The sequence below is a fragment of the Fusarium graminearum genome, chromosome 4 (genome assembly GCF_000240135.3).
Source record: "Fusarium graminearum PH-1 chromosome 4, whole genome shotgun sequence".
NCBI classification, from domain to species: domain Eukaryota; kingdom Fungi; phylum Ascomycota; class Sordariomycetes; order Hypocreales; family Nectriaceae; genus Fusarium; species Fusarium graminearum.
In genome coordinates, this window is record NC_026477.1 from 2,588,998 (window position 1) to 2,601,485 (window position 12,488).

Genomic DNA, 12,488 nt, shown 5'->3' on the forward strand with positions numbered 1-12,488 from the left:
GTATGGAAGTACAAATCATAGCCCTAGGAGGAAAGCTAAATGACATGGGACTGGATGGTTAGATTTGGAGCAGCATCGCTCCTGATTCTACTATCAGGATTGCTACTCAATCTTGAAATAAAAATCCGCCATGCTGGTTGTTTCAAATCGATACATTTTAGAAGAATCTCAGGCCGTTCATATTGTGAGCGTTATGAACCGTTCTACGGATACTGATACAAAACATTCAACACGGAATGTCGTTGCATAAAGTGTCTTTCCAGGCCCGTGCTTCGATGTTCACTCGAGAAAGCTACGTGGCTGACAGGGATATCTCATAGCGTTGCTCCATCTGTCCGCGTTTGATCTACTATCTACAAGCCAGAATTTGCAGACCATCTCATTTCCTACATACGAACGCTCCCACCTGACCCGATATGGCCCGACTTCACTGTGGACCTTGCTTATACCGAACATACCATTCATGCTATTGACTCATAGAGTAGCCTTGTATTGGATTCCGCATCTTTATCGCTATCCCACGGGAACAGGTCGATGTGGAGGAGCAATGCCAAGTGAGATCGGCTTGCACACTCTATTGGCGTCACTGCATGGGCTACCTGTGAGCTGGATGTTGTTTGTCCGACTGTAGCCATACGCAATGGCCTAGTCTGCTTTGTACTACCCACATTGATGCCACTCGACCACGTATCCTGTATCCGTTGAGTAAGAAAGGATTTAACTCTTACTTTGCTTGGTTGACACTTCATCCGCATGTCACACCTGTGTAACTAACAGCTGATACATATTTTCACTATTTACTACTTTAGGCTGCAAGCTAAACTAGATAACCCTGCAAAAAGACGTTTTGAGGCAGTGAGATATAGCTAGTAGTAATGGGCCAAACATAACTAGCAATGCAATAGGTAGATTAATCAACCCCAGCTAATGTTATACAGCAGCTTATCTACCAAGCAAGGTCACACAAAACAACATGTTTATTTTGCTCCGACTGGTAAAGTCAAATGCGCTTTGACCAAGGATCCGTGGCCATACATATAGGCTTTCAAAAGGTGATCGAGATCACTGAACAAGTTTCTCGTTGGCATTTGTACTATGAACTGATGCTGAGCTAAGACAGCTGTCATAATTGAGACGCATTCTCGCAGTCTAGAAATGGTATACTTTGAGCCACGTATAGCTCAAGGGTATATATACCAAGTAGATCCACAGGCAGAAATAGAAACAAACATACGTAAAAACAAGGATGTGTAGACAAACATCGAGAGTCGTACCCAAAACAAGAACTTTTGATTACCCCCTTTGACACCCTTACGGAGATAGACGCCTTCCACCATTTTTTTTTTTTCAATGACATGATAGATTTCTTAGTACAACTCCTTTTTGCCCTTTCCTCATCCCATTCGTTATCACATTTCTTAAGCCCATTTGGAGAAGTCAACAGTGTCAGTGTTTGAGTCCTGCCCATGTAGTGTTCCAGCCTCTGTATCGTTGGTCGTAGTGGACGACGATAACATAGAGGACCGATGTGAGGTCTGCTCACTTGTACTTGTGAAAAATGTGGCTACACTTGTGCGGCGGAGGCTGGTGAAACTGTCACGAACGGTGCTTGCCGGACGCGACAAAGACGCATCGACTGATGGTAAAAGTTGCTGCGGCTGGTGGGCCGGAGTTGCGCCTCCAAGAGACGAGCTTTGCGAAGCCGAAGGCGTCAGCTGCCCAGACTTGGACGGTGTGTATTTCTCCCGTAGCCTCTTAATGGCGCGTAGACGGCTCCTCCAAGAACTGACATGCTCACCACCTTCGCGATTGGCCCAGACATGAGAAAATACAGAAGCGTTGAGAGCCAACAGGCGAATCAGACCTGGCAGGGCTTTGAGTGACACAATCTTCATCTCCGAAGCCGGTGATATTTCAGGGAAACCGGGTTTGCTTAGAACTTGTACACGATAGAAGGGTTGGCTGTGCTTTGAAGTGTCCCTGGCAGCAATGAAAGAAGCCCTAGACGCTGGTGTGATGACAATATGAACAAAATTAAAATCTCCAGGGAATGTATCGAACTTGAATGGCAGACCTGAGTCGTTGAAGACGATGTTGACAAAGTCATTGCCAATGTGACGCTTCTTCATGGTGCATCTCGGGTCGTGATCCATGTTCGTGGGCATCTGTGTCGTCACATGGAAAACGATCTCTGTGACACGATCACGCCAACAGAAAGTATACTGGCCATCTGTATCGAATTCGCGGTCCAATCCATGAGTGTTAAAGGTGGCTCCTTTAAGCTTGGTCAGTGTGCCAAGATTGTTCAGAAACTCCATGTAGTCACTGCTACCCGAGACGTTGCCGAGGATCTCGACTTCGTCAGTCTGCCCTTCGCCAATGTAGATGACGCCAACTTTGTGGCCGTCAACAGTCGAGCTCCGGTCAAAAACTCGAATAGCCCTCTCGACTGCGTCATCTTCAGGTAGCGGGATTGGCCGTGCTAGGTCATGACCCTGCGGTATAGATGACATGAGCTGTACCATGATGTGGCTCGGCAAGATAGTGTTGGTCGAGACCTGTCCTTCTCTGCTGATATCGACGTAGTTTGGCGTTTGATGAGGTGGTGGTGGGTCAAAAGTCTCTCGGATTGTGAATGCGGAGGTACCTGAAGGTTGTCTTTTGACAATCTGAGCCCACCCTGTGGTTATTGCCTGTCTGACCGTCACGATACTGTACCCGACTAACCATCTTTTCTTAACGATCTCGCCGAACCTTTCAGAAGTAAAGAGCGGATCTTGAGAAGACTCTTCCACGTCGGCATACGTATATCTTTGCATGAAGTCGATTGAAGTGAGGGCTTGTTCGTTGTCGGTGTTGCCATCTTCGACCTCATTGTATATATTCCTGACAAGCCAACCGACAAGGTTGGCACGATCAGGCAGTTTTAGTGCAAGGAACCAGAAGAGAATAACATGATACGCCAATGCATACACATATTGAGGCAGATCATCAGTTGCACTTGGATGCACAGCGTCCAGAAGGCTCGCAGTTGAAGCAGCTGGCGTTGATGGTTCGCTCGCATGACTGTTCCTGTTGGAACCTTTCCTGTCCCGCACTGACTGCAGATATCGGATGCAAATGCCAAACACAATCTTGTACTCCTCTTCTCTGAAATTGACATACACATGGTGTAGGCGACTGAGGCAGGCTAGGAACTCAAGAATGTGAATCGAAACATGGGGTTGAGTGATGATAGTGGACATCTTGGTCAGCAGCTGAACCAGCGACTTGCTCGTTGAGAGCGGCAGTTCATGGCAGCATATAGACAACGCGTGAATGCAGCATTTTGCACTTCGTTCCCAAGTAGCAATACCGTGCACAAAGGCTTTGACTATTTCGTCCTCTTCTCCTTTCTGAAAGTGATCATGATAACTGAGGATCATGGTCAGACTATGGAAAAGGCAAATAGCCACATCAGCCCGCCGCAAGCCTGATGCGTTGGGTGGTTCTTGGAATGTATTTGTTCTGATTTGCTCACAGATAAGCCTTCGAAGCTCTTGTATCTGCGGAATCGCGTCTCTAAAAATGGCGTGATTGCTCAGCTGCGAAGGAAGGTGAACAAGAGCAAAACTGTATACCTCCCAGTCGCTGCCATGTAAGAGGGACAGAACGGCCTCCAGCCAGTTTGCCATGTCGAGAGCGGCAGTCCTAGCGCCACTTATTTGCTCTTCAATCTCTCCCTCTGGTTCTTGTTCTTCTAAGTCATGCTCTTCTGGCTCAGCTTCCACATCAGGTTGGTGCGAGACCAAAACGGGACTGAAGACACCCGTGACCGATTCGGGTAGAGCTTCAGGGTCTGGGAGACTCCAAAGCTGGTGATATCGAGCTGCACTACCGGCACTTCCCATCAAGCCACTTCCAGCAGCAACACTGGCGGATCGCATTGGCGCACCCCTTTCATGTTGTCCTTGACTGAACGAAACACCGCGAGCAGATCTGGATGATCCCCCATGCTCATTCCGCAGCAAGCGTATGGATTGTGCAGCCTCTTCAGCCTGTTTCTTTGCACGAGTCTCGGGGGTTCGACACAACGCAGGGGCGACGAAATTGGTCTCGAGGGTTTTTGTGATGAAGACGCGATTAGCCCAGTCAGCACGTAGCCTAAACAAAAGCTTCATGGCAGTTAACCGCGCATCAATCTCGCAATGATTTGATTTCACGATGTTAATTAACGCATAGTACAGTCTCAGAGACTTCTCAGTGTCAAAATCCATAGTTTGGACGAACATCTTGACATAGCCTTTCGCCACCACGTTTGAAGGAGATTGTTCCTGTGGCAAATTGTCATCAGAGATGGCATGAGCGAACGGATTTGGAGATGCTGATGATGAGATTGGCGATTTGAGTCGATCACCAATCACGATACCTCTCAGGGCATCAACAATATAATCGAATAGCTCCATGTCACAGGACACCACAACCGAGACCATGAGCGCCATGATGCCTTCAAGAACGATAACGTCAGTTTCCTCAGCGACATCTTGAAGAATACTTTTTGCCAGCTGAGGAATGAAGCTCTCATCAGGATCATCACCCACTAGATCCACAACTTCATAAGCGTCCATTATTGTTTCCAATGCCCGAAGTCTAATTTGAGATGACCGATCTCTGTTGCCGAAGAAACCCTTCAAAACCAAAGCCAGATTCTCCTCCCATTGAAGGTCTGAGGGAGAGCAGCACCTGAACAGCTGGAAGTAGTTGAGAACTGACGACGCCGTTTCGTCGGGGAGAAATTGGTGGACCTCAGTAAGGAAAGAAACTACAATCCCTCGTGGTACGAATACATCGGATTTTTGGTTGATAAGAACGTCAAGCCGCTGAATAAGAATTATAAGTTCTCGACTCAGCGCCCCTTCGGGCTTGTCTTCTCTGACAGGGCTACGAAGGCCATCGGACTCATGGAGCCCAGGAATGGCTCGCTTGGAGCAGGTTGCGGCAGCCTCAAGTATTACTGACCAGTCCTCGTCGAGTATTAAGCGATGCATGTTTCCTTCCCCATCGTCAAACAGAGCGTTGAGAAGTTGGAGGATGGCAGTCAGAGTTTTGATAGAGGACCCAGTTCTTGCAACGGTAGCAAGCCCATCGGCCAGCAACGCGAAGGGGATGTTTGGATATCCATTCTCGGGGCTTTTGGAAAGGAGTTTCTGTAGTACGGCCAGAGCTCCACGTATTTCCCTGTTGACATCTTTCTCCTTGGCGCCGTCTGCTGGGCTGTTTCGCAGGATATCCAACAGGATGCGAACAGTCGCCTGACCGTTATGACTCTTGAACAGATTTGAGAGTGTATTCCATGCATCTTTTTGAAGGCTTCCCACCATGCAATATATGGAGCCGAGCACTTGAACACAACCTCTAAGCTTGTCTTCGGGGATAGATCCAAACGTCACAGTGGCATCAACGACTGCTATACTGGACCGGAGGTCCTCTTCCACGCTGGTACTCATGCAGATTGAAAGCAGCCGGTCAATTAATCCCGATATGGCAGATGCGTCTGCATTGTTGAAGCTGAATTTGATGACGTCGACGAGAAAACCGAATAATTGAGCAAGATTCTTTTCTTCGCCTGGAGCTACAGCGCGATTCCGAGTTGGGCCCTTTGAGGTTTTGGACACTTTCCTCCTGGCCATGCGCACCAAATTGTAGGACTCCCAAAGCCACTTGGTTAGCAGAGGTATGAGCTCGTAGTCAAAGCCCGTCAAAACACGACCCCGTCGAGTGAGGTCCACAAGAGCAGCTAGTTGCAGATGGAAATCCTCAGAATTCGCAGGTGCTGACAGTGTCGTGAAGTACTCTTGGCGCTCAAGATCGGAAGAATCTTCATGTTTCACGCACTCCGTCAAGAGCTCCCAGCCGGCAGTCCGTGTTGCTGCAGGCTTCGCAGGATCGATCAGGTCTTTTGCGGCATACCAAATATCCAGAACAGGATTTAGAGGATACTCAGAAATTGCGTATTTCAGTGAATTGGCGGCGGCGATGCGTTCATTTGGTGAACCGTTCTTTAACAACTCGAAGGATTCCATATGACTGGCAGATAGCCCGTAGGGCGGGTTCGTAGAAACAACCGGAGGAGGAGCATGAACGAACTCGGCAATCGGCAAGGTGGTTGTGGATGAAGGCGAAGCTATAGACGGCGACGACTTGGAGAGCTTGGAACTTGTTAGACCCCGCAGAACATGGGCAAGGCCACCCTGACGGGACGTATCTGGGGATGGTGGACCATCTCCTGGCTGCGGTGACATGTGCTCGTGTGAAATTTCGTTGGGGTCTTGGTGACTAAGTGAGGCTAGACGGCGGAGCATGTTAGCAAAGGAACTGAAGCCCGCGCACTAAAGGCTGCGTCATCGGTAAGGCAAGGCAGAACAGGTCGGTCGATATGAAGCAGAAAGGCAATATGGATCAAGCAAGTGATTGACGAGAGGTTGGTGGGCACACAAAATATCGAAGAGCTCAGGTGTTCAACGAGGCGGCCAGACAAGACAAAGCAAGCAAATGTCTTGTATCGATCGTATCGTGCGTGGTGTGGGTGCGTGCGACAGACGGAACGGCGTCTTGGGCGTAGTATGCAAATGCAAGATAGGTACGATATGGGCAGACGGTGCAGGCGAGTCTCACCAGCGAAACATGTGCTACCTAGGCCTAAGATGGGCCTGTGAGAGGTCGTCGATGTTTAAGGCTTGAGTCGTTTTCATTAAATAATCAGTAAGAACAAGTCGTGAGGATCAACAGCGCAGCGCAAGAGGGCATATGTTTTGTTGATGTCAAATCAGGAAAACGAGTGTGACGATGATGATAGCGATAGATAGGTCTAATCCAAAAAGCGCGGAGGTGGATGAAGGTCCGGTTCTGGGCGGGGCGGGCAGATCGACAGACTAGAAAAGACACTGGACGGGAGAGATCCAAAAAGGCGATATTGTACGGGCTAGTCCATGAGGCGGTCGATCAATGATTGCGTGATAAGCACGAGCGTACAGAACAAGCAAAACGATGAGTCCAGGTCAGACAAAGTTAGCACCAAGGTTTGGTGGACAAGCGGAAAAGAAAAGGTAAGTTGCAGAAAAGAGAGAAGGAGGCTGGAACTTTGGAAGATCCAATGGTGGTTAAGTTCAATGTAGAGTCTACCCAACCCAACCCAGCTAAGTTAGACAGCTCAACGAGAACGGCAGCTAGATGGATGCAGGGCAGATCGATTAAGCAGGCTCTCAACTAATAAAAGCTTCGTTTTCCCCTTACATAAGCCAACACGGCGTGGACAGATGACCCCTTGGTGACCTTTCAATGGTTGCTTGACAGACAACACGCGAGCAGCCCAGGGATTTCATGTACGCCATGCCACCAAGCTGTAGGCGGTAAGGTACAAGAGGCCAATCGCGCCAATCCCAAACAATGGAGGCGACCCTGATGCCAGAGCAGGATAACATCCTGTCTCTTAGCTACAGTGTACCTGCAGTATTGTGTTTGATCGAGGTCGTATCCGGGTACCTATATTCTCGCTAAGTAAAGAGAGGAATGCTTGATACCGGGCAGTTGGGTGCCATTGTTTAACTTTATAACGAACTGATGGGATATATACAGGCATCTATACTAGATATGAAGGACGTATATGCTATTAGTATATTAGTCTGAGACTCAATCTAGTACTCTTCCGCTCAGTACACCAATCCTAGGAACACCAGCTTCATGGGTGCCCGCTCCCCTGGAAATCTTAGCATCAGTGATTCCAGAAATAGATATGCTGTACATTGTCTTACATTATTCCAACAACTTGGAGATTTTGCTCCCATCTACATCTATCAAGGCCAAGGCTCCAAGGTCCTCGGTAGTAGGAAGAGATTTGTTCCCAAGATACTGGTCGCGAGTGCCTACTCGTCGTGGCAATACATATTTAAGTACTACCTAGGTATACATTGCCAGGTTCTTTAAGACGAAACATTCTTATCGAATGAAACATGAACCAAAAAGATACTGCACCGGATTTCTATGGGGAAACCAACACTTGCACTTGAAAAAGCTTCACATCTAACGTCCATCTGTATTTTCGGGGAAAAGGCGGTGATAATTGATGATCACCGCCCACTCCAGTAGGTCAGTCAATCAGTCCCAGTTGGGTAAACCGCAATTATATGTATTCTTAGCAGTCTACTGGGTAACAGAAAAGTTGCCCTCTCAAGTCTTAATGTACAAAAATAAACAGCCTAAAGAGTATAGTCTAAGTAGCATAAACTAACCTACTAATTTCGTCTCTCATACTTCCAATGGCCAATTTTCCGATACTCTGAGGGCAGTATTTCTTTAGGTTCTCTCACCCCACATTTTCGTTGCTATACACGTTGCGCGAGGAAAGCCAGTGGTTGAATCCATCATATTTACCAATTACGGGGCATTCTGCTGGGCAACCAGACGGCTTAGTAACTCTTACTGGACATTATAACGATAAAGAGCTATCCGTTAGCGGACTAAGCTCTGGAGCCCGCTAAGAACAGCTGTGGTACCTGAAGATTAGTACTAGCTTATTGCTACCACTTTTGAGGCCGTCTATTGGGTAGGCCATTGCCAACCAGCTACCTGCCTAAACATGCCGCCAGTGGAGGTAGGGAAAAAAATCCATGGTCGCCGACTGCGAATTTGTTTGTTAGCTTTCTCAGCTACAACCTCTAGACCAAATCCTTCCACATCACCACCGCTTCTTCTATTCTTTCTTTTTTTCGTCTGTCTTCCACCTGTCCCTCCCTACAGCCTCTTCATCTCAGCACATACCCATCATGGCAGCCGATATTGGCCAGATTGCTCAACTTCTTGATGCAACTCTTGATCCTACAGAGCATCGCAAAGGTACTTGATCTCGTCACTCCCTGTCGTTGCCCCGCGGGTTGGAAGCTAATAAACAATCTTTTCCAACAGCCGAGAGCGCTCTCAAGCAGGAGGCTGCTAAGCCTCAGTATTCCCTCAGCCTTCTCAACATCGTCAACTCCGACACCCTACCACTAAAGACCCGGCTCGCCGCCGCTCTGGCCTTCAAGAACTTTATCCGAACATCCTATGTCGTGCGTCTTGCCCCTCTCGATCGATCGTTTCCGAAATGCTAAATCTTGAATCTTGGTATAGGACGAAGAGGGCAACTACAAGCTGCCTCAAGATGAGGTTCAAGTCATCAAGGAGCGTCTAATTGGCCTCATGATTTCTTCGCCGGCCAACATTCAGGCCCAGCTTGGTGATGCTATTAGTGTGATCGCTGATTCTGATTTCTGGCGACGATGGGATACCCTCACGCAGGTTCGTTACTGTTCCATCCATGCAGTTGTTTACCTTTTGTGCTGATATGTTTTGCAGGAGCTCGTCAGCCGATTTTCCGCCACTGATCCCAAGGTCAACGTTGGTGTTCTCGAAGTTGCACACTCTATCTTCGCCAGATGGAGACCCTTGTTCCGTACAGATGAGCTCTACATGGAGATCAACCATGTCATCGAGACATTTGGTCAGGCTTTCCTTGAGCTTCTTGTGGTAAGTATTGATACCCAGAACTATTAACTCCATTGTACTTATTATTTTCTTCCGTACGTCAGACAACCGACAAGAAGATTGCCGAGAACAACGATAAGAAGGATGTGCTGCGCGGTTGGTTCGAGACTCTTGATCTGCAAATCAAGATCTTGCACGATATGTCTTGCCACGATTTACCTCCTATTTTCGACGAGAACCTAGGCAGCATCTCCGAACTTCTTCACAAGTATCTCACATATTCGAACCCATTGTTGGAAACCGACGACGACGACGAAACGAGCATAGTCGATACTGTTAAAGCCGATATTTGCGAGGTTCTCGAACTTTTTACTGTCAAGTTCGATGAGGACTTCTCCAAGTATTGTCAACCCTTCATCGAGAAGGCCTGGAATCTATTGTCGTCTACTGGTCCCGAGACGAAGTACGATGTGATTGTCAGCAAGGCCCTGCATTTTCTAACTGCCATTGCGTCCTCCGCACAGCACTCTGGTATCTTCAACAGTGAGGAGGTCTTGACCCAGATCGTGGAGAAGGTCATCCTACCCAACGTCGCGCTTCGCGAGTCGGATGTTGAGTTGTTTGAGGATGAGCCGATCGAATTCATCCGAAGGGATCTCGAAGGCTCTGATACCGACTCGCGACGACGATCTGCCACTGACTTCCTCCGCAAGCTCCAGGAGCGATTTGAAGCTCCTGTCACCACAGTAGTATCCAAATACATCAGCCACTATCTCTCCCAGGGTAGTAGTGATTGGAAGGCTAAGGATACCGCTATCTATTTATTCCTTTCCATTGCTGCCAAGGGCGCCGTGACTGCTGCTCAAGGTGTCAAGACAGTCAATCCTCTCGTCAACGTTGTCGAGTTTTTTGAGCAGCACATTGCTCAGGATCTCATCAACTCACAGGGTGTCGAGCATATCTCGAAGGTGGATGCCATCAAGTATCTCTACACTTTCCGAAGTCAGCTGTCCAAGGAGCAATGGAAGGTGGCTCTGGGACCTCTGATCCAGAACCTGAACTCGGACAACTATGTCGTCTACTCATATGCCGCCATTGCAGTAGAGCGTGTACTGTTCCTTACGGATGATGCTGGTAATGCCATGTTTCCCCGCGCCGACATCGAGCCCTTCGCCAAGGACCTTCTCACCCACCTCTTCAAGCTCATCGAGAAGGAGTCTAGTCCCGCTAAGTTGCAGGAGAACGAATTCTTGATGCGCTGCGTTATGAGAATTCTGATCGTCATCAAGGATGGCGCCACCCCTCTGCTGGACAATGTCTTGACCCATCTTATCCTCATCACCAACGTCATGAAGCAGAACCCCAGCAACCCTCGGTTCTACTACTATCACTTCGAGGCTATTGGTGCTCTTGTCCGATACTGTGCCCCCAGCAATGCTGCTCTTTTCAACGAGAAGCTGTGGAGCCCCTTCCACCAGATCTTGGTTGAGGACGTTACTGGTAAGTTCAAACAGCCGCATGTCAATCCATAACTTGCTAACTTGTTCCCAGAATTCATGCAGTACGTTTTCCAGATCCTCGCTCAGCTATTGGAGTCCAGCCCATCCGAGACCATTTCGGATAACTACAAGGCCCTGCTAGGCCCTCTCTTGAGCCCTACTCTTTGGGAGACTCGAGGCAATGTTCCGGCGTGCACTCGTCTTTTGTCCGCTGTCATCCCTCGAGCATCACAAGCGATTCAAGCTGAAAACCAACTGGAGCCTGTTCTCGGCATTTTCCAGAGACTTCTGAACTCAAAGAAGTCCGAGTTGCTCGCCTTTGATATCCTTGATTCTATTATCAAGACTTTTGAGCCGTAAGTCCTGAGTCTGCACCGCATTCTACAATTACTAACATCCCATCAAGCACTGGATTGGAGCAGTACTTTGCCACAATTCTTAGGCTGATCTACACTAAGCTTCAAGGCTCTCCCTCCGATGCGTTCAAGCTCCGCTTTGTTCGCTTCTACCACCTCGTCTCTGCTCGCCTGGAGGCGGGTTACGGTGCTGACTACTTCATCAAGCAGTCCAACACGATCGACCAGGGTGTTTTCGCTCAAGTTTATCCTGCCTTCGTTCTGGCCGAGACTGAGCGCCTTGCTCGTCCTGTGGACCGAAAGGTTGCTGTTGTGTCACTGACAAAGACCCTGTGTGACTCACAAGCCTTCTCTCAACAGTTCATGAAGGGCTGGGCCAACAGTTGTCGCAAACTACTGTCGCTCCTAGTAAACCCTCCCACTGTAAATGTTGGTGGTGATGAAGTTGTTGCCGAGGCAGATGTCGATGACATCGGCTTCGGCATGTCATTCACTGCACTTAACACCTGCAAGCCTTTGGCCAAGGATGATTTCCCCGAGATCCTTGATGTTACCAAGTGGGTAAAGGAGTACATGGTCAGCGCCAATCAGCGACACGGTGGTGCTGTCGAGGGCTTCATTGGTGCGCGACTGAACCCCGAGGAGCAAGAGGCCATCGTCAAGTACATCAGATAGAGCATAGAGATCTCTCTGCTGTTACGAGCGATATGTGTAAAATGAAAAAAGATGAGAAAGCGGTTCTGTGTGCTCTGCTGTGAAGGGGGCCCGGAGATAGGATTTTCTAAGGATACCAGCGCCCAAAAAGGGTTCACGAATACAGTGAATTAATTGATCGCATCAAAGATAAAGAGCTAGACAAGAATGTCCCAGCTAGAAATAATAAATGTCACAAAGTACGAAGTCTGGATACTACGTCTCTAAACCCCTGGTGGTAGGCGATTTAAAAATTGCAATTGTTAACTGTGGAACTGTGGGTGATTCCAAAACTTATTTTTAGATAAAGATGCTTGCTCTCTCGGTGTGTCCCTAAATAGCACTTTGGAAGGAGCAAGCTATGTAGGCGATGAGTACCTAATATTCGCGACATGGCCACGCTTCGAATACCTACTTAGCATATAGCTCTGAGCAAGAGTCT

The 12,488-nt window shown here is 48.3% G+C and overlaps 3 protein-coding genes across 3 annotated transcripts; 2 read left to right on the forward strand and 1 right to left on the reverse strand.

Moving 5' to 3' along the window:
* Window positions 1-1,418: 1,418 nt before the first annotated feature.
* On the reverse strand, window positions 1,419-6,341 carry FGSG_07168 (uncharacterized protein; the record flags this gene model as incomplete). Its single annotated transcript, XM_011328584.1, has 2 exons — window positions 1,419-1,483; window positions 1,544-6,341. 2 exons carry the CDS (start codon window positions 6,339-6,341, stop codon window positions 1,419-1,421), a joined length of 4,863 nt encoding a protein of 1,620 aa, XP_011326886.1.
* Window positions 6,342-7,026: 685 nt separating this feature from the next.
* On the forward strand, window positions 7,027-7,939 carry FGSG_13081 (uncharacterized protein; the record flags this gene model as incomplete). The annotated part of the gene is made up of 2 exons (XM_011328585.1): window positions 7,027-7,085; window positions 7,693-7,939. The coding sequence occupies 2 exons, from the start codon at window positions 7,027-7,029 to the stop codon at window positions 7,937-7,939; spliced, it is 306 nt and encodes a 101-aa protein (XP_011326887.1).
* Window positions 7,940-8,801: 862 nt separating this feature from the next.
* FGSG_07169 (uncharacterized protein) lies at window positions 8,802-12,152 on the forward strand (the record flags this gene model as incomplete). Its single annotated transcript, XM_011328586.1, has 7 exons — window positions 8,802-8,871; window positions 8,941-9,083; window positions 9,145-9,312; window positions 9,370-9,540; window positions 9,603-10,998; window positions 11,050-11,353; window positions 11,404-12,152. 7 exons carry the CDS (start codon window positions 8,802-8,804, stop codon window positions 12,026-12,028), a joined length of 2,877 nt encoding a protein of 958 aa, XP_011326888.1. The 3' UTR covers window positions 12,029-12,152.
* Window positions 12,153-12,488: the final 336 nt, after the last annotated feature.